This window comes from Cebidichthys violaceus, unplaced genomic scaffold, assembly GCF_023349555.1.
Source record: "Cebidichthys violaceus isolate CVI_PGR_0920_01 unplaced genomic scaffold, fCebVio1.0.p SCAF_43, whole genome shotgun sequence".
Taxonomy (NCBI): domain Eukaryota; kingdom Metazoa; phylum Chordata; class Actinopteri; order Perciformes; family Stichaeidae; genus Cebidichthys; species Cebidichthys violaceus.
The window spans coordinates 272,939-294,640 of record NW_027176628.1 but is presented as its reverse complement, the minus strand read 5'-3'; the positions used below and the strand labels follow the sequence as shown (position 1 = coordinate 294,640).

Genomic DNA, 21,702 nt, shown 5'->3' with positions numbered 1-21,702 from the left:
CAGGAGATCGTTGACGATCCACACCGGCTGATACGGAATGTTTTTGTGGTCGTTTTGTTGTAGCAGCTAGTCTACAAGGCTCCAACTATTTCACCACCGTCGTGAAAAATCATTCCAACCGCCGTGAAGCCATCGTAAACCGCCGAAAGCTCTACGCCTGAACGCCTCATAACGCAGCCGAATGGAACCTCCCTGCGTTAGCCGCGCGGCTAACGTCACTAGCTCTCCTCCTGCTGACGTAAACACAGGTTCGTAGCGTCATCTGTACGGATCGGCCCGTTACACCACCAATGCTGCGTGATAGAGTGGTGTCTGTCACAACTGTTCAGATGAGGAGACTTGTTTGATCTTCTAGTTATAAAAAAAGCAGTTTGTGAGACTTTAAATGCAAACTCACCCTCCTCTCACGTGAAGAGGATCTGGTCTGGATGAAGTCCATGTTCTTACAGGCCAGCAGGCGGTTCCGCACCTTGTAAACACTGCGGTAGACCTCCGCCAGGGTCTTCGATGGTTGGTACCTGACGGGGAGAGTAAAAATATACTCGTGACGCGTGATGTTTGACCTACTCTGTGGGACAACGTGCATCACAGAGACGACGGTACGGTACCTGCCCTCTCCACAGGCCTGGCCCAGCAGCCCCGTGTGCTTCAGTAAGGCTGCCAACACAAACCTGGACACGGTGTCCAGCAGGGACTCGTTACTGAGAGACGCATTGTCCCAGTCTGCAACAGAACACACAGCACAGTTCAGCGTCGAGACCGATGCCTCTGGCGCAGAGACGATAGAATTCATTACGTGCCAAGTCAAAGAGGGGGACCTTTGCTCATGCCGTAGTCCTGCATGTTGATCCAGAGGCTGTTGGCAGGTTCTTTAGAAGAACACAGCGCCAAATCCACCAAGACACTCAAGTCGGGACGCAGCGTGGAGTCAAAGGGCTTCTGCTCTTCGTCACCGGACAGCGCTGCCTCCAGCAGTGAGCTGATGCACAACTCTGAAAGACACCAGTGGACAAACGTTCATCGTCTCAAGAATGAAAGGGTTAAAAGAAGAAACACAAACTGTCCCCCTGTTGCTTAACCCGGCCGTCACGGCACCGTCTCCCCTCCCTACCGAGCTGCGGGATGTCCATCTCCAAGCCGTTGCTGAAGAGGGGAGTCTTGAGCCAGTAGGCGGTGTCCTGCTCCTCCAGCGAGGTGGCGGCCCCCTGCAGCATCCCACCGAGGCACCGGCCCACGAGGAGGGCGACCGTCCTCTCCAGGTCCACGAGCCACACCCAGGAGAGCGCCGGCTGTGGCAGCGACATCCCCGAGGCCGGCTCAGCAAAGTCAGACGTGCCTGGACAGTGACGGCATGAATGAAGGTTTACAATGTCAGGGATAATAAAGGTCATGAGAGCTCTACACAACCTTTTGATTTGTGCAGAGGAAACCAATTTCAGACGCAGTTTCTTTAGCTTCTTGCTCACCATGCAGGGGCCACTGCAGCTCCTGGTCCTCCAGAGGGGAGGCAGCGGGCAGCAGCCGGTTGAGGCGGTCCAGAGGAGGCAGCAGGTCCAGCAGGTGGCTCAGCAGAGGCCTCGCCACCGACACCGGCAGCAGCAGCAGCGAGTTGATGATCTGGCACAGCATGCTGCCTGCCGCCGACACGTAGATCACGTCTGGACACGATGGAGAGGCGGGAAAGACACAGGAAATGATGAAAGAAAACAAAGAAGTATTGGTTAAAAAAGGGAGAGAAAAGGGGGAAATGATGAAAGTGCTTCGTGACGATGAGAGATGGAGCGATCCGCTTCACCTTGCAGCTTCTCTCGTATGCTGCCGTTCCAGGAGCTCTCTTTGATCAGCGCGGCGGAGCGGGAGAAGATGTCGGTGGCGTGAGGCAGCAGCAGCTGCAGATGCTTGTGGAGCAAAGCCACACTGCTGCAGTTCTGCGGAGAGAAAACACGAGGCCCACAACGTCTTAAGACGCTCGATTCATTTAAATCAAAAGGTGAAATATCTGGCTGTTGATCGCCGTCACGCCATCACAGAGCGTGACATCCCGGAAACACATACTGCCATTCAGAAATATGAGTTACTTTCAAGCATCGGTTCTGAAGAGGACCATGTGAGTTGTGAGATTAGACGTGCAGTAGAGAGTAATAAACGTTATCAGATTGGACATCAGAGGGCTTCTGCCTCTCGATGGTGGAGCTATAATCTCACCAGCGTTAAGAAATAAAAAACCTTAAGACACATGATCCGACTGGCACCGGACCGAGGCGCTTGAATAACTCCCGTGATTTTCCACGCGATGAAGCCGAGCGTCCGTACCTCGGTGACGGAGTTGATGTGGCAGTACGCCAACAGCTGCTTCTGCAGCGAGCACAGCAGCTGGTGGAGGTGAGCCGGCTGGCTGCTGTCGGAGGAGGACGTGCCCTGCTGCAGCTTATCGCTGTTCTTCTCCAGCTCGCCGAACGCCTGGTCCTGCACCACCACAACAACAACAACAACAACACAACAACACAAGGACGATGTGAGGGATGCATTCAGGGACTCATGGTCAGGGTGTAGTTTACTGTCCTCATGCAACACGGGGCTGCATGACAAGAGTTGTCGCCCAATCGCTACACAAGAAAAACGTTTTTTGATTTTGCATCAGGATGAATTAAACAAACGATTCTCTGGGCTGATGACCTGGTGACAGCGTTTACTTAAATAAAGTAGTACATCAGTGTACTCAGGTCTGCTGCTCTTAGTATTCTGATGAAATACAACAAATTACTTGAAGAATAAATGAATGAATTGAACATGAAAAGAGTGTTTTCATCGCAGAAAATGTTCGGCAAACCACCTTCTGTAGTGGTAGAAACTAACTAAAGTACATTTATTCAAGTACTACACTTGAGTACAATCCTGAGGTACTTATACTGCACTAAAGTATTTCCATTTTATTCTGCTTCATACTTTTTACGCCACTACGTTTCTTTGAAAACGTAATATATTTTGCAGATTCAGATAAATAATGCAAAACGTAATCAACAAATATATTATTATTATTATTATTAACTAATATAAAACTTTATTGATCCCAGGTGGAAATTCACAAGATTCCCAGCAGTATATATATATATATATATATATATATATATATATATATATATACACACACACACACACACTATACATTATTATAGGTCATTCTGCATAATTCATATTTTCTACATTGTAAGTATATTTAATGCCAATACTTTTGTACTTTTACTTCAAATTAGATTAAAATATTAAATATTAAATATGAATATCTTAGATAAACCACATTACTGTTCTTTTTGTTAAATTATATTTCTTTATCTTTTTAACAGAAGACAGAGCAGAACAAGAGGAGCAAGAAAGGGAAAATCCAGTGAGAGGCGACTAATTCAAAAGGAGTGACTCATCAGCAGAAAGCCTTGCAGTCTCATCATCGTTCATTATTGTCTGCAGAATGTCACAAACAGCCTGTGTGTGTGTGTGTGTGTGTGTCACAATCAATAAAAGCCGTCTTTAGAGAACGGGGCACAGGAACAGGTGATGATAAAGGATTAGATATGCGTCACGCTCCGCCTCCAGCACTCCAGCATTAAGAGGAGCAGTGAGGGAGGTGGAGAGGGAGCGAAACAACGGCGCTCCCTTCCTGAGCAACGTCTGCCTTCGTCTATTCCAAACGATTATCGAGCGCCGCGCGCCGAAATCAATAAGAGCGAACTCTCCGATAAGAGCCGCGGCGAACGTCTACTCACGGTGTAGAAGCCCAGGTTCCTGAGCAGCGTCTTCATGAGGATCTCGGCCAGGTGGGTGTCGGGGTGTCCCGCCGTGGCGCCGTACGCCGGGTCCGGGGCGGCCGCGAAGCCCGGGCCGGAGCAGAGCCCCTCGGGCCCGTCGGCCGGAGAGCTGTAGCCCAGGAGTGAGGCCACGTGGGTGTGGTCCTGGAGGCTGGTCAGGATGATGTCTAGCTGCATCCTCTGTGGCACACACACACACACACACACACACACACACACACACACACACACACACACACACACACACACACACACACGTTTAAAATGAGAAAGAGAACACGAGCCAAGAAACGGGTTCATGCATCTGTTAATCTATACAAACCTCGAGTACCTTAATGTAAACCAGAGTCACGGATCCTGACAGGTGTGTGTGTGTGTGTGTGTGTGTGTGTGTGTGTGTGTACCTGTCCTTTGGAGAGACTCTCCCATCTGTCAGGGCCCTGAGGAAGCAAGGAGTGAAGGAGCTCCATCCTCTCCCTCAGCGGAGGCAGCAGCATGGTCGCCCCCACCGACAGAGTCTCGATCACCGCCTGATGGGACACACACACACACACACACACACACACACACACACACACACACACACACACACACACACACACACACACACACACACACACACACACACACACACACCACACACACCACACACACCCACGTTTTATTGTGTGACTTCGGTGAATCTGGACTACCGCTTCCAAACAACAAACACACTAACAGATGGAGGCAGCAGTAGAGCAGCAGCTCCGGTGTCCTGAGAGGTAGAATCAGTGTTTTTATGAATGGAGTCTGGTGTGTTTGTAGAGATCACAGATAACAGCCTCAGTTCCGTTCATAAGATCTGTCTGACATCAAGGTAAAGAGGAGAAAATATTCTAAATAAAGCTTAAAACTTACTAACACTTCTAGACATCTCTACTTTGTGCATGCATGAGCATCTTCTCACCTCCTGAATCTCATCAGGCACCGAGGAGTCCATCAGTCTGAAGAGCAGGTTCCTCAGGGGTCTGGCCTGCCGACCTAAGATACTGGTGGCCACGCCCCCGGCCAGAGCCAGAGCCAGATGATTGGACAAAAGCCGAAGGCACAGCTTGAGGAAGTTATGATGCTCCCTGCAAATACATGTTATTATAAATGTGTTTAACTTTAGCCAAAGGTAAAAATCACAGACTTTAAAAAGTTAAAAACAAGATATAAAAAAAGAGAGGAGAGACTCGGCAGCAGCGCTGGAGGCCGGCTGTGTGTCTTTACCTAGACGAGGGGAAGGGAAGAGGAGGGACTTCACTGTTGATGCCGTCGCAGTAGCGCTCGAGGAAGGAGCGCAAGTGGGAGAAGGTGCTCTCCTCCAGGTCGACACAGTAGGGCCTGTGCCAAGCCACCACCTGCCTACAGAGCCACAGGGAGTTAAGCATTAATATTAATATCCATACGAGGAGCTCTAGTGCTTCATAGGCGCTCCAGTGGAACGAATGAAGGTCAAACGAAGCTCAGTCGAAGCTCTGGAGCGACGTAGTGTTGTCGTTCTTTGAATGTTTTCTACCAGGACTGAAGAATGCACTTCCTGTGAACACGGCGCATCAAAATAAATGTCACACATGTGAGAGCGGGCAATGTTGTCATAAACATTGGGATGGCATATGTGTGATGTGGTTCATCCAACCTGGCAACCCTCCCTCAGCTCCGTAATTCTTCTCCATCCTTTTTTTTTTTGTTTTTTTTAACCTACGATGGCCCTTAAAACACCGTCATAACACTGACGCACCTGTTGTAACATGTTGTATACGATATATATATGAGCTGCTGTTTAGAATGTCTTCACTATATAATCTCATGTTATATTGCTCTAATCTTTAAACACACACTGTGTATCAAAGCCTCTGTGCTTTAAGTCAGCACACAGTCAACGTGACGTTTACCGTAACTGCTGCACAGTTCACATGCAGTCACTGATCTATGACCTATATTATGCAATCCCTATGAAAGTAGTCCAGGGGTCGGGGTCGCGCCCCCCCCCCCCTTTGTGTACTCATGTCTATGCTCAATGCTACCAACTCTGACCTGTCTCTGGGCAGGGCGGTCCACGCCAGGCTGTGGGACGTCCCGGCTGAGATCTGCTGAATAGCGACTCCGTCCAGACCCACGACCTTCTTGGGTTTGGTGATGGGCCCCGTGGAGTTCCCCTGGCCACACTGGCCCATGGAGTTGTTGCCCCACGCGTACACCTCGTTGTCTGGAGGAGCAACACGAGATCAGATGTCGAGTATCTGCACTGAGCTCAGATACATACGGTGTGGCTTCAGTTAAGCATTGGCCTAAACAAACAGGGTCTATGTGTTTTGCTATTACGTCACGCTTCTTGCGACAGCTCTGTCACAAACATGAAATCTTACTGTGTCAGCAAAACCAAGATCACACTGTGACTCGACAGGAGGTCGTGTTAAAAAACATGTGTTTTAATGCAGCACCAGCTGCTCAGAGTTACCAACCCTCTGAATCCCCAAAAAAAAGCTTCAAACAATCGACGAAACTACACCGTTCATCACAGCCAGGAGCTGTGAAGAACGCCGTCATCGTCAGAGTTCTGTCTTTCTGACGGGCCTTGAACACATCGTATGCGACAAACACTTCCATCAGAAAAAGAAACCGAAACGAAACCTTAAAAATGTGATATTTCATCCAAAACATTTTATTCTACATGTTGTCATTATAAATGTCTCCTCTAATGAAGAGTTCACTTTAACCAGATTGTGTTAAAAACATGAAAGTGTGAACTCCTCATGAAACTATGACGTCATGATTGATTCATCTGAGACCAACAGTCATGTGACCAGAAATCAGAGAAACTCTGAGTGAACTTCAGGAAGTGAACACAGAGAGGAGAGGAGAGAGAGAGAAGAGGAGAGAGGATGAAGGAGAGGAGAGGAGAGGATGGAGAGGATGGAGGAGAGGAGAGAGGAGGAGAGGAGAGGAGGAGAGGAGAGGATGGAGGAGAGGAGAGAAGAGGAGAGGAGGAGAGAGGGGAGAGGAGAGAGGGATAAAGGAGAGGAGAGGGGAGAGGAGGGGAGAGAGAGGAGAGGGAGAAATGAGAGGAGAGGAGAGAGAGGAGGGGAGGAGGGAGGAGAGGAGAGGAGAGAGAGGGAGAAATGAGAGTAGAGGAGAGGAGAGAAGAGGAGAGGAGGAGAGGAGGAGAGGAGAGGCTGAAGTAGAGGATGTAATTATGTAAATAGTTCAATATTTATAGCCTCCTTTTTTAACTTGTGTTTTTACTTTTTTATGACTGATGTCATCATGACTGTTATTCTGCACTGAAGACGTGTTGTAGTTCTCTCTACTTCTACTCATGGTGGTTCTGATTCTATAGAGGAGCAGAACTTTTATATTACAGTGAAAATCAAGACCACAGAGAGGAACATGTGACAAAAGAAAAGAGTGAAAGACGAACCATGGGACAGGGCCAGGCAGTGACTGTCCCCGATGGAGATGTCCACCACCCTGGTGGTGGCCAGCTCCTCGATCAGTTTGGGTCTGAGAGCCGTGGCCTCAGAGGAACCACATCCCAGACAAGCGCCGCAGCCCCAGGCGTACACCTACAGAACAAGTGGCACCAATCAACCATCAGCGGAGGACTTCTTCTGCTGCTCACATGTGCAAATCATGTTGCATATGTGTCCCGCTGTCCTACCTGTCCGGTGGAGGTTAAGGCGAGAGACGACTGGCTCCCTGCACACACTTTCCTGATGAACATTCCCTGCAGGGCCTCCACTACTTTTGGCTTGTAGACTCGATTGGTGTCACCGTGACCGAGTTTTCCTGCGGGACGACACGTGGTTTCAGTCGTGGAACGGTTTGAAGGAATACAACACAAAGCGTTCAACGGCGTTCCTCACCGTTGTCCCCTCCTCCGAAGGACCACACGGTGCGTCCGTCCTTGGACAGAGCGATGGTGTGAGAGCTGCCGCAGGACACCTCTCCCACATTGCTGATGTCTTTAACCAGGGTAGGAATGTTTCGGCTGTTGCTGTCACCGTGACCTGCGTGTTCCCCCCCCACCAAACAATGAAACTAAACGTCAAGACTGCTTCTACAACTGACCACATCTCTCTGTTCTGTGCGGCAGCGACGGAGCCTCTCCCGTCTGTCAACAGCTACTAGCCGCCAGCTACAGCTTTACCCAGAATGCCGTGCAGTAGTGGAACTTTGTAAATGGGACAGTTATTCGATGGACAAATTGTTTAAGTGTCACAAGTTGTTGTGTTTTATACCGTGTTAAAGAGAGTTCGTTGCGGGGTTAATAATAATAATAATAACTGTATTTATATAGTAACTTTAAAAACAGAGTTTACAAAGTGCTTCGACAGACAAAGCAGCAAAAGCAGGACAAGGAAATCATTGTTGTTACAAAGTGAGAGGAGTAAGAAGCAGCGTCAGCACAGTCACTGGGAACTATTTGACAGTAACAGACGTGTATTAAAGGACTTACCTAATCTCCCAAAATCTCCTTCTCCCCACGTGTACAGCTCTCCATCCTCACTGACTGCAGCACTGTGTCTGTAGCCGGCAGACACACACACCACCACCTGACGCAGAACAACACACACACACACACACACACACACACACACACACACACACACACACACACACACACACACACACACACACACACACACACACACACACACACACACACACTGAATCATCCATCACTGGATTTAAAAGAAACAACAGTGCACACCAGGTGAAGAGAGCAGCCCTACCTTCCCCTGGAGCGGGCCCTGGATCAGTTTGGGGTACTTCTGCGTCGAGCTGTTCCCGTGGCCCAGCTTGCCGTAGTCTCCGTCGCCCCAGCTGAACACCTCGCCCTCCGTGGTGAAGGCCAGCGTGTGGCCGTCGGAGCCCTTGGACGACGACACCTTCTTGATGGCGCGGTGGGGCTCGAAGGTGAGCTTCTTCAGCGTCGACTGGTTGTTGGAGTCTCCGAGGCCCAGGCGGCCGTAGCTGCCTTTACCGCAGGCCCGGACGGAGCCATCGGACGAGATCACAAAGGTGCAGTACTGGCCCGCCTCAATCTGCGGAGAGAGAGAGACAAGAGGAGAGGGAGAGAGAGAGAGAGAGAGAGAGAGAGAGAGAGAGAGTGAGAGTCCTACCAACGCTGTGGTAAAATGCTCTGGAGTTAAGCCACAGCTGTGAGGGGCGAAGTTGTCTCATTGGTTGGTGGACTTAGTCGAAATCTTAGGGGGTTGTTTTTGCAGCAAATGAACAGGAAGTGACCACATCTGGACTGAGGAGGAGTGACGTAGAGACGCCGTATACGTCTCTGGTAGAGACCTGTCAATCAGCGTGTAGCCCCGCCCCTAAATCATCCCCTGCTTTATGGTCTGTTTGACTCTAAATGAATCATAATGTACTAAATGAACATCATGCTGTATTGAAGAAGACTGTAAACTAGAGATTGAGACCATAAACTCATGTTTACAATGTTTACTGAGGGAATAAATCAAGAGAGAAGTAGAGTCATTTTAGACTAGACTTCTATACAACCAGAGGAGTCGCCCCCTGGTGGACACTAGATGGTAATCTGGGAAATGCAATTGAAAAATGCGGTTTTCAAGAGATCAGGCTGAGCTAGATTCTGATAAGATTATTTGATTGAACTTCCTCTTCCAGAGAGGCGCCCTGTTATAAACAGATGAACAAAGGTGACGTAGGTGAGATGATGGTGGACTCTACGGTTATAACTGAGGTATAACATGATGGGGGGGGGGGGGTTCCTGCTCTCACACAGCGTTGCGTCACGTTGTTTTGATACACAGCTGTAGCAGAACCAGTGGGATGTTCATTGGAATGCATGATGTCACCGTGTCCATGTAACGCTCTTTTCAGGATAATTCATGCTCTGAAGAAAAACAATATTGTAACAACACATTTGCCAAAAAGCTGGATTCCTTTTGAAACTCATGACGGTTTACGTGAATCATCTACAAAAAAAATGTTTAAATGTCCTTTAAGAAAAAGTACAAAAGTATGAGCATCAAAATATACTTTAAGTACACTCAAATAATATATTTATCATTGGATTAGAATTATTGATGTATTAATGTGTTCATCACTTTAATGTTGATGCTGCTCATTTTAACTACTTTATAATTCATTAGTTCATTTATATTCTGTGTGAATCTGCAAAACAGCCAAACTAGTAACTGATACCGTCTAACAAATGTAATGAAATGAACTCATTTTGCTCTGAGATGTAGTGGAGTAGAAGTACAGAGCTACGGAAAATGGAAATACTTAAGTACAAGTACCTCAATGCGAGTACTTGAGTAGAGTACTTGAGTAGCATAACAGGACTTCGTTACATTCCATCCCCTGCTAGAACAGGGGATCAGGAGCACAAAGTTCTTCTTAATGTTGCTCTAAAGGGAACCCCCCCCCCCCCCCCGGCGCTCCTCTTACGGTCTGGGCGTCGGCGAAGCTGGCGGCCAGCTTGGGCTGCAGGATCTTCTCCTGCGTTCCCTCCACCAGCTGGTGGCTGCTGTTGCTGCCCCACACGTACACCTCGCAGGTCTCAGACACCACCGGCGCCTCGCCGGTCTGGATGCTGTCCGGGCTGACGCAGGTGCGGGAGTAGTCCGACGCCATTCGACACACCTGGAAGCAAAAAAAGGAAATCATCATGAAAGAATCATCGTGTCCGACAGGTTCTGGACCGGTAACTTACAGGAGTCACTCGTATGGATCTAACTGAAGGCTATCCACTCCTTGAAATATAAGCATGTTGAGGTGTATTCTTTAGAGTATAACGATACGTAGAATACTTCTAAAATGTCTTACTTCCTCTAAGAGACAGAGCGCTGCCTCATACAATGAGCACAGGCCATCAGTGGTCCGTGTGGGTTCTCTCCACTGGCTGCGATCTGCCGAGGAGCCCTGAGACGGTAGAAACACATTCAAACGTTCAAACGTTCAGACCGCAATGACTTCAACACAACTACAATCATCACACGTGTCGCACTTGATGTTTACGTACCAAAGAGCGCCTCATCTGCATGAGGATGTTCATGAAACAATCGTATCCGATGAGCCCTTCTTGGTTCTGTAGCACCTTATTCTCCTCCATAGCGCTGACCACGGCTGATGCAGCCAGGGCCATCTCGATCCACTCCAGCAGGTAGCGCAGGGAGCCCCTCTGGGAGGCCAGCCCCAGCAGCAGCTCGGAGGCGAGCCGCCGCCCCAAGATGTCCGCCCCGGAGTTTGGCATGGTCACGCCCTTCAGGAAAGTGGTGACCTGGGCCAGGCAGTCCAGGCCCATCGGCGGGATCTTGCTCTCGTTGGCCAGAGAGAGCGGCGGCAGGGAGCTGACCACATCGATGGCCGTGTGAATGACGTCGTTGCACAAGTTTATGTTGCCTCCGGCACCTCCGCCGGGGCCGGGTGGAGGAGGCATCATCCAGCTCTGGCGCAGCAGGGCGAAAAGGAGGCTGAGGCCCGTGCGGACGCCCATCTCGATGAGGGCGTCGGTGCTGGAGCGCGGCCGCTCGCTGACGGAGTGCAGGTCGGCCGAGCCCGAGTTGTTCTCTGGAGAGTGCTGCTGCTGCTTGACCTTTCCCTTGTCGTGGTACTTGTTGGAAAGTGCGTAGAAGATGCGCTGCAGCACCAGCACGCGTTTGCGCAGGGCGGCGGCGAAGGGAGAGTCGGAGCACACCATCTTGGCCAGGGCCAACTGGCTGCTGAGCAGAGCGTCCAGGTAGTGCTCCTGCTCATCGCTGGAGAGGGACTCGCGCTCGAAGTCCGGGAGCTGGGGCCCTTTGAGACACAGCACCTGCTGGGGCAGCAGCACCGCCTCTTTGTTGGCCAGCAGCTTCGAGTACAGCACCGACACGCCCTCCCGCGTGGCGATGGACTCGCTGTCCTCCGTGATCCACGAGCTGTTCAGGTGCTCCAGCCATTTGAGCTTCACCGGGGGGATCATTAGAGCCATGGCATGTCACTCTGGAGCCATCAGTCCTGAACACATCACACACACTGTCAATGTCAAGCTTGTGAACGGCAAAATGTTAAAATGTTGAGGGGAAAAAAACACAATAATCTTCAGTTTGAGGTTATTAATAGTTTGCCACAGACCTTGATCCAGTCAACACTTCTTCACTGGATAATATCGAGATGAAGAAACAAACATTATGGACTCTCAGTGAAAACTACCCTGGTTGAATAAAGGTGTATTAAAGTGTTCTTATTACTAATATTATGCACACTGATTACATTCTACTTTGTGAAGTTCAACCCTACATTTGAGGACTTTAGTCTGTAATGTAAACACTACACACATGTTGACCTGTGCATAACAGGTCAGAGAAGTCCAAACTCTGCTTCAAAGAATCCATAACTGGGAACAAAGAGGCATGCTTCTTAACAACCGTTGAAAAGAATTGACAGCAGCTGTTCTCTGGAGTTAAGCTCACTGCCTCTGGGTCCATGCTGACCTGAGCTACGCCAGGCGTAAAGACGAGCAACGCGTGGGTCAAAGCGCTGCCGCTGCCCGGTAACAAAGTCCAAGGAAGGTGACCGCGTCACTCCTATCCTTGCATCCTTACACGAATCCCTACGTGTTCTTCAGGGTCTGTGAGCCCTTACGGCACCAGACCCATCGGATCCGCCCAATGCGGCCAACTGGCTGTGCAGCGTTCATGGAGAAAGGGCGAGTCCATCAATGCTTTTAAGACGCACCTTTAAACCCACCGTTGTTCTCTGGCTGTTAGTTGTGTTCGACCCGGGTTTGGTTGTGTTTGAACTCGTTTCCAATTGTGTGATCTTGCTTTATTTCCACATAAACAACGGATGTCTCTCTGCTTGTCTGTACTAGATAGATAAAATGAACTTCTTCCACCGCAGACTACAGACTGTGAATCCATCACACCTGCTGTATAAACACATATCATGTTCATCGTTGACATTTTGTGATCCGGCTAAATGCTCTGCTCCCGTTTACACACTGATGAGGTCACAGGCTCAACACTGACGTTGTTTATGAGACTCTCATGAACAATCAATCAGACACACTGCACCTCATCTGCACTATTACCACCATTCTGCACTAATATCCCAAATCCATCGTCCATTGTTGTTGTTCTTTATGTTCATATATATATATATATATATATATATATATATATATATATATATATACACATATACACATATATATATATATATATATATATATATATATATATATATATATACACATATATATATATATATATATATATATATATATATATATATACACATATATATATATATACACATATATCTATATATATATATATATATATATATATATATATATATATACATACACACACACACACACACACACACACACACACACACACACACACACACCCCACTATGCTGCTGTAAACCTGTAAATGTCCCCACTGCTGGACTAATAAAGGATTATTTTATCTTATCTTTAACACTGTAGTTGTTTAGGTAAACATTATTGTTTCATTCTATTGTTTTTTATATTAGTTTCTACTGGTTTCATATATTAATTTCTACTGGTTTCTATTTTTTATATACATTTTTACTGGTTTATATTTATTATATTAGTTTCTACTGGTTTCTATTGTTTTTTATATTAATTTCTACTGGTTTATATTTTTTATATACATTTTTACTGGTTTAAATTTTTGTATTAGTTTAAACTGGTTATTGTTTTTTTATATACATTTTTACTGGTTTCTATTTTTTATTTTCTACTGGTTTTTAATATTCATTTTTACTGGTTCCTATTTTTTATTTTAGTTTCAACTGGTTTATATTGTACTTTTTAATTTTATTTCTACTAGTTTCTATTTTTTTAATAGTAGTTTCTACTGGTTAGCTAGCTGCTAACCGACCAATCATATTGTAGTCATACCTAAACAACTGTCCAGTTAGCTAGCTAGCTAAGCTAGCTGGACAAGTCATCTTGCAGCCACAGCCCAATGCATTAACAATCATTTGTTTTTCATGTTTATTTTAGCTGAGGTTGCTAGCACTTAAACATAACTTAGCTAACCACCGGTGACATTAGACAGTTAGCTTTGTGCTAACCTGCTTGTTGTGTCAGATTAGAAGGGCAGTTTATCTCCAGCGGCTAACATGGTGATTATCACCAACGGCTAACATTTAAAAACATGACATCACACGAGACACCGTTAACAGCACCCTTTGACAGCGCGTGCGGAAAAAAACATGAACCATTAATATTGTCAACTGACGCTACTGTTTATGTTAGCTAGCAACCGTTAAGCTAACTTCCCTCTCACGTCACTCAGCTAGCAAATGCATAAAATACCGTAATCACAGACGTGACACTATAATGTGCAGGTAACAATGGAGTTATTACCTTAAGTTAGTCACATACCAATATGCACATTCATGTCTTAAAGGAGCGATTCTAGCTCCAGCAATATAGATTGGCTTATCTGCTGTATCATAGCTAGGGCTAGCTTTTTGCTAGCTACACTTTCTAACGTTAGCTTGAATAATTAATTAACAAAAATACAAAATAAAAAAAAAGCTCGCTTACCAGTAAAACTGCCAAACAGGCCTCCTCGTAGTGCTTACACAACACTGTGCATTTCATGGATAGTTCACTGTGAAAAGGAGACATGCATGGAACCTTCCACTGCAACTACCGTTAGGTCCAACCAACACACAGGGCTGTGACGCTGGGACCTGTCTGTCTACCTGTCTGTCTGTCTACCTGTCTGTCTGTCTACCTGTCTGTCTGTCTGTCTGTCCACCAGGGCTATATGTATGTATGTTTGTCTGTCTGTCTATCTGCCTACTGCGGCCAAGTCCGCAGACACTGTGAAACTTTACCGCACCTATATTCTGAAATTCATGGTTGAACGCATTAAAAACGAACCCCAGATCGGGAGCGAGCGGAAGTTGGCGGAATGATCGACGTGAGGGTACAACATCCGGTTTTCAAAATAAGATCTTCTATCTTCATCTTCTTCTTCTTCTTCTTCTTCTTCTTCTTCTTCTTCTTCTTCTTCTTCTTCTTCTTCTTCTTCTTCTTTGAGGTTTATTGGCGATTGGCAAACAATGATTGGTGCATTACCGCCACCAACTGGTATGGAGTGTGGATCAGGATGTCTAGTACTTTTAATTTAGAATTAAAAAAATATATATATGTATATACTTATAATTGTGGATGTATATACCTATAATTGTGTGTGTGTGTATATATATATATATGTAATGGAGTATATTTATATTGTTGTACTGGTACAGTACAAAAATAGAAGAAATATAAGGTTTGTAAAATATCCTTGTATTTCTTCACTACTAAATAAATACCATTCATTCTGCTAATGCAACAAGTCGAATAAACAATAAAAAAGTCAAACTATACAGCATGAAAATAGGTACATTTTCATTTACATGCATATGTGCATCCATAGTAGTGGCATTAAAAGTGATGACAACCTAGTTTCCCCATAACAATAAATTAAAATAACTCAAACAACACAAACAAAGCTGTTCTTTCTGTCAGTGTGTCGTTTTAGTGTCAGTACAGTACATTATTTACATCTGAGATGTGGTGTAATCTGAAAATCGCCCCATTAAAGGGTTTTTTGGGGCGTTCTTCCTGTTCTGATGTGAGGGTTCTGGACAAGAGGGCGTCGTATGTGTACAGATTATAAAGCCCTCTGAGGAGGATTTGTGATTTGTGATTTTGGGCTATACAAAAATAAATTGAATTGTATTGAATTGAATTGAATTTGTGTGTTTGAATTAATTCAAATTTTTAAATTCCTAAAAATTACGTCATGTTTGCAAATCGTTGTTGAAAAGTTGTACCGCTGTCATGTTTAATATTTGAATGTGTAAAATACATTTTGATGTATAAATTCAGGGACAATCACTGATGAGTTCTCATTTGCACCCAACAGCCTGAAAATACACAGTATTTTTTTTATTTTTTGGTGGAAATACAAAACCACATCTGTTTGATATTATTAATCATTATTGCCAGGCCACTCGGAATATTTATTTTAACTCATTGATTGCTATTGGATCCTTCCTGCTTGTGTTTGCACTCAATTTCCAATATCTGTGACAACGTATATTTGTACCATTCAAGTCACAATATTGAGGTAGTTACAGATTGAATTCTCTGCTGCTCATCTAAACAATCATTTTCTAAAATGTCTTATTTCAGATTTGGAGGACACATTATGCATTTTTCTACTTTAGGTTTTAAGTTAGTTTAGGGTAAGCCTTCTGTACTTTTACTTCAGTTAATTATGATTGCAGGACTTTCACTTGTAATGGAGCATTTTTACATTAGTGTGTTGCAACTTTTACTAGAATAAAATGTGAAATGTGTCTTCCACCACCCATAGTTGGTGACATCGGTACTTAATTTCCTGCAATCAGAAGAAGCCATTCATTGTTTTAAGATTTGAAAAACAACTTTCCGTGTGCGTCATGATCCATCACATTCTGCCTTGTCAGAACTTCTGTTTTAATCACTTTCTTTGGTTAATTGATTATTTCTTTAACAATCATCACATCTTCGTCTCTTGGCTCTTTGTTAGCCCACTCAGTGAAACCAAATCATAAAGTTTGTTCATTTTAAAAACCAATAAAGAGTTGAGCAAATGTTTAAATTAAATTACAATACGGGTCAAGTAACGTCAGCAGTTCTCTCGACAAAAAGTCAAATAAGATTTTTTATTTTGGATTATTGCAAACATTTATGATGCACAACAGGAAGTGAACTTCTCATTTCCTGTTTTAGGACTCATTCCTGCAGCACTCTATCCTCCTGCAGTCCATCAGATCTGGGCCTCAGGTTGTAGCCATGCCAGTCTGAGGGGTGAAGTATCTGGAGCCCGTCATTAAACTTCTGCTTGAGGAAAAAACAAAACAATGAAATTCACATCTGATGTACAATATTTCAGCCCTACTTTGTTCTTTCTTTGTACATAGTAACCCAATCAGTAGCTGTGTTCACCCTGTTTTTACAATATCGTCTTCATTTTCAACTCACTGCATTGGTAAAGGGTGTTGACGCGAGCGATGTCGTTGTCGCTCATCTTTGTGGCGCGTCCGAACTCAAGGTCCGGGTCGCTCTTCGAGACGATGGTCGGCTGCCCGTTGCGGGAGAAGGCGTATCTTCAGGAGAACACGAACACAAAGGGTAAAGACTTGCACAATCACAAGCAGTTCTACAGTTGACTTAGTTTCATGTCGCTCTTTGTGTGTGCATACAGTTGCACTCAAAATTATTCAACCCCCATTGGCCAAATTTACAAACTTTCAGCTGTTTTCAATGAACAACTCAAACAAGGACAATTTAAATAGCTCAACACAACTAATGGTACAAGTGGTTTCTCCTAATTCAGCACAAAATGCCATTTTCAATGACTACTGCAATCTCAAAAAGATTCAACCCCTTCATGACGAGCATCTTTAGCACTTAGTAGAGCATCTTCACTACTTAGTAGAGCATCTTTAGTACTTAGTAGAGCATCTTCAGTACTTAGTAGAGCATCTTTAGTACTTAGTAGAGCATCTTTAGTATTTAGTAGAGCATCTTTAGTACTTAGTAGAGCATCTTTAGTACTTAGTAGAGCATCTTCAGTACTTAGTAGAGCATCTTTAGTACTTAGTAGAGCATCTTTAGTACTTAGTAGAGCATCTTTAGTATTTAGTAGAGCATCTTTAGTACTTAGTAGAGCATCTTTAATATTTAGTAGAGCATCTTTAGTACTTAGTAGAGCATCTTTAGTATTTAGTAGAGCATCTTTAGTACTTAGTAGAGCATCTTTAATATTTAGTAGAGCATCTTTAGTACTTAGTAGAGCATCTTTAGTATTTAGTAGAGCATCTTTAGTACTTAGTAGAGCATCTTTAATATTTAGTAGAGCATCTTTAGTACTTAGTAGAGCATCTTTAGTATTTAGTAGAGCATCTTTAGTACTTAGTAGAGCATCTTTAATATTTAGTAGAGCATCTTTAGTACTTAGTAGAGCATCTTTAGTACTTAGTAGAGGATCTTTAGTATTTAATAAAGCATCCTTAGTACTTAGTAGACCATCTTTAGTACTTAGTAGAGCATCTTTTTTTTCTATGTATTTTTTCTACTTTTACTACAGTAAAAGATCGGAGTGCTTCTTCCTCCACAAACACTTACTTCCCGTAGTGCATGACGGACTCAAAGTCGTAGGGAGTTCCCAAGTTGTTAGTCGGCTGCTTCTCAAAGTTTCCTTGGTTTCCTGCGCAGGAGGAGAGAACAGACCAAAAAACATTCAAGCTCAGCATGTTGATTTTTAGTAACGTTCATGTGTAACGTCAAATCGTCTTGTTTTTATCAGTGTACAACACCCAGTGGTGGGTGAGCTGACCTGGTATGATGTTCTCGTCCAGGATGGAGACGTACTCGTCTCTGTCGGAGCGGACCTGCTCGTGGTGGAAGCCCAGAGCGTGGAGAACCTCGTGCTGCACCGTGTCCGTGTACAAACAACCGTTCTTCCTCAGGGACACCGGCTGTCCTCGTCTCTGACGGCCCAGATAGGACCAACACCTGTCACACACACACACACACACACACACACACACACACACACACACACACACGGTGAAATCACAGTACAAAAACAAAAACAAACAGGTGTTGTTGATGCATTCCTGGCCTATTGTGTTGTTTTGGGGAAATTTAATTTAACTAGCCAAATGGATCGGTTGACCTGCAGCTCTGAAGTTAAGAGGCATACCACACCACGCATGTCATCTTATATTCCCGCTGTAGACTTTAAGAAGTGGACGTAGTTCTCAAAATGTCACTCACTGGTTTGTGGACTACAAACCTCAAGCCTCAAGCTTAACATTTTGGTCGTCGCCATCTTGGTTTTGCAACCAGTGAACAGGAAGTGACCACATCTGGACTGAGGAGGAGTGACGTAGAGGCACCGTATATATACGTCTCTGGTAGAGACCTGTCAATCACTGTGTAGCCCCGCCCCTAAAGCATCCCCTGCTTTATGGTCTGTTTGACTCTAAATGGAGCATAATGTACTAAATGAACATCATGCTGTATTGAAGAAGACTGTAAACTAGAGATTGAGACCATAAACTCATGTTTACAATGTTTACTGAGGGAATAAATCAAGAGAGAATTAGAGTCATTTTAGACTAGACTTCTATACAACCAGAGGAGTCGCCCCCTGCTGGACACTAGAGAGAATGCAGCTTTAGGACACTTCAGCTTTAGCTTTACTTTTCAGAACCGGAGGCCTGATTCCCCAGTTTTTTCCCAGTCGGTTTTGTGTCGAGGGACACAAATAGTAATTTAATATTCACAATAAATAGTTTTATTGTGTGTCACTAAGGACAAAAACAATGTCAATGTAAAGTCCTTTTTTTTTTGCCTTTTTCATGGTGGACACACACATTTAACACATCCACGTGACTATGAAACGTTCAGAGTGATTAAGTATTAAATATCGACAAAGACCATTTGTAATGTGGATGGATCCAACAAACAGGACTTTCAACCACGAGACGTGGGCGTGGCACGAGGTATTGTTGTGTTTTTGTTGCCTCAACCTAACGTTCGAGACCGTTTTCCCAAACTAACTGCTGTCTTGTGTGTGTGTGTGTGTGTGTGTGTGTGTGTGTGTGTGTGTGTGTGTGTGTGTGTGTGTGTGTGTGTGTTTGTTCCTACCCAGTTCCAGAGAAGAAGTGGAGATATTGCTGGTGCCGGCGCCTCCAGACAAAGCGAATGCATGTGGACCTGTGGAAGGTAATCAGGCCTCTGATGATGATGTTGCGCTCGTCTCTGGCTGCGGAGACAAAGGACAGGCTGCTGAGAGCCGTTCTCCCTTCATGCATAGAAACTCTGTCTTTGGGGTCAAAGGTTTAGCTGCTGCCACTCACTGTACGCGGAGGAGATGGCGACGGGCACGTAGACGTAGCGTCCACGTTTGGGCCACTTGCAGCCCGATTTCACGCAGGGATCTGCGTTCCTCTGCAGGTTTGGCACAATGTCGCCGTGCACGAGGCGCGTTTCTGCAGAACGACAAACACACACTTCCATGAATATTCAAACCAGGAGTTTATGTTTTATGTTTAATAGACATGGACCAATGAGCTACGGCTGCAAGTAACTACTTCATTATTATCATTATTATTATTATATTGTTATTACTATTCTTTTATAACATATTTAATCAAGAAAAACACCTTTTTACAAAATGTTTAAACTTACAACTTCACTCAAAAACCCAAATGTTTTCCATAACACTGATATATTAGGACGAGAAGAAAATCCTCACATTTAACAAGATAAATGAGAGGATTCTTGATAAATGGCAATTAATTGATTATTATTAAACTGTGTTAAACCAGTATTAAACTGTGTTAAACCAGTATTAGACTCTCTTAAACCAGTATTAAACTGTGTTAAACCACTATTAGACTCTCTTAAACCAGCATTAGACTGTCTTAAACATTTTAAGAGCGAGATTATTTAAGATCTTCTGTCTTACCAATGCCATCATTAGCCCTCGCGATGGTTTCAGAGACGTCCAACTCCTCTGAGAGCGAACAGAGAAAAAACAGATGAGACCAGAAACTATAAACTGAAGCAGTTCAGCTTGTAAATTAGATTCAACACACAAACTTTTAGCTCAATATTTGGGGATATTCTGTATTATTCAACTCACCCATTGGAGGTTCGTCATCAGGTTCACCCTGAGGCACAAAGGCACAGCATTGCACAACATCTAAGTTACTTTTTTTCCCCTCTTTTGATATATTAAAGTTTTAGATTTGATTTTTAAATCCCGGCGTTGAAAGAGTCAGACTTACCGGAGTCTGACCGGCCGTCAACGAGACGAAGAGGAGGAGGAGGAGGAAGACCGGAGTCATGACTGTGGTCGTCTCCAGTTAAAGCTTCAAAGTCTAAAGAGTAAAGTCAGAGCAGAGTTTGGTGGTTAAAGCTGTAAGAATAATAAGGTAAGAAGAAGAAGAATGAGTTCAGTACCTGAGGAACCTGTGCGGTGATGCTCGATGCTGCAGGTGCTCAGCTCCTCGCTCTTTATAGGCGGCTCACGATGGGCGTGTTCCACCGTTCATCATCTGTCGAGCTCAGCTGTCACTCAAACACTGTGAAGCTGCTCAAGAACAACAATGGACCTGACAGGGAAGGAGATCACACAAGTATTTAGAACATTTACTTGAGTAGAAGTACCAATAATTCACGATGCACAGAGATGACCCATGTGGCGTTTTTTTAAAATCTATACTATCGTTTTGGAGTATTATTACTGATGCATTAATGTAGAAGCAGCGTTTAAATGTATTTATCATCATCATCATGAAAACAAATCTTGATTTATAAAGTATAGCTGCCAGGTTTTAAGTGTACTTGGAGGGAAAAGTACACTATCTTTCTCTTTGTAATGTAGTCCAGTAGAAGTATAAAGAAGCATTAAAAGAAAATACTCAAACAACGCTTTTACTTAGTTACTTAGTCGCATTAAACCAGATCAGATATTTCACTTTTTAAAGTGTTCCCTAAAGACTAACAGCACGCTAATTGATATGATCAGATCAGTGAAGATATTGTACTTTTATTAAAGTATTAGTTTGTCAGGTTTCTGTGTGATGAAGTAACAGCTGCTGTATTCAGAGTGTGTTTTTTTCTCCTTATTGTCTGAACTAACACACACACACACACACACACACACACACACACACACACACACACACACGTGTGCGTGTGCTCTTCTCGGGGATGAGGCTATTTTTTTTTTACCAACAGTAAAGATGTGATTCAATACTTTCCGCATCACGTTGGAGCACATTAGCCTCCATCAGTCACCACTCG

General features: G+C 44.6%; 2 protein-coding genes across 6 annotated transcripts in view; both read right to left on the bottom strand.

Moving 5' to 3' along the window:
- herc1 (HECT and RLD domain containing E3 ubiquitin protein ligase family member 1) overlaps window positions 1-14,866 on the bottom strand; it is a 44,768-nt gene extending 29,902 nt beyond the window's left edge. For all 5 annotated transcript variants that reach the window (XM_068728757.1, XM_068728762.1, XM_068728758.1 and 2 more), the window contains exons 1-21: window positions 14,383-14,866; window positions 10,834-11,810; window positions 10,638-10,733; window positions 10,260-10,454; window positions 8,561-8,872; window positions 8,284-8,380; window positions 7,691-7,834; window positions 7,486-7,613; window positions 7,246-7,390; window positions 5,862-6,033; window positions 5,055-5,189; window positions 4,750-4,915; window positions 4,208-4,333; window positions 3,762-3,983; window positions 2,314-2,466; window positions 1,796-1,928; window positions 1,467-1,658; window positions 1,112-1,336; window positions 819-992; window positions 609-723; window positions 398-518 (exon numbers count right to left, since the gene is read on the bottom strand). In XM_068728757.1, coding sequence (XP_068584858.1) covers window positions 398-518; window positions 609-723; window positions 819-992; window positions 1,112-1,336; window positions 1,467-1,658; window positions 1,796-1,928; window positions 2,314-2,466; window positions 3,762-3,983; window positions 4,208-4,333; window positions 4,750-4,915; window positions 5,055-5,189; window positions 5,862-6,033; window positions 7,246-7,390; window positions 7,486-7,613; window positions 7,691-7,834; window positions 8,284-8,380; window positions 8,561-8,872; window positions 10,260-10,454; window positions 10,638-10,733; window positions 10,834-11,784 — 4,002 coding nt within the window. In that variant the 5' untranslated portion in view covers window positions 11,785-11,810; window positions 14,383-14,866. The remainder of the gene's footprint in view (window positions 1-397; window positions 519-608; window positions 724-818; window positions 993-1,111; window positions 1,337-1,466; window positions 1,659-1,795; window positions 1,929-2,313; window positions 2,467-3,761; window positions 3,984-4,207; window positions 4,334-4,749; window positions 4,916-5,054; window positions 5,190-5,861; window positions 6,034-7,245; window positions 7,391-7,485; window positions 7,614-7,690; window positions 7,835-8,283; window positions 8,381-8,560; window positions 8,873-10,259; window positions 10,455-10,637; window positions 10,734-10,833; window positions 11,811-14,382) is intronic.
- Window positions 14,867-16,631: 1,765 nt separating this feature from the next.
- On the bottom strand, window positions 16,632-20,990 carry LOC137886343 (high choriolytic enzyme 1-like). Its single transcript, XM_068728772.1, has 10 exons — window positions 20,857-20,990; window positions 20,682-20,774; window positions 20,537-20,564; window positions 20,360-20,407; window positions 19,749-19,880; window positions 19,537-19,654; window positions 18,218-18,396; window positions 18,007-18,088; window positions 16,861-16,985; window positions 16,632-16,716 (listed from the first exon to the last, which is right to left on the bottom strand). The coding sequence occupies exons 2-10, from the start codon at window positions 20,739-20,741 to the stop codon at window positions 16,709-16,711; spliced, it is 780 nt and encodes a 259-aa protein (XP_068584873.1). The 5' UTR covers window positions 20,742-20,774; window positions 20,857-20,990; the 3' UTR covers window positions 16,632-16,708.
- Between the last annotated feature and the right edge of the window lie 712 nt (window positions 20,991-21,702).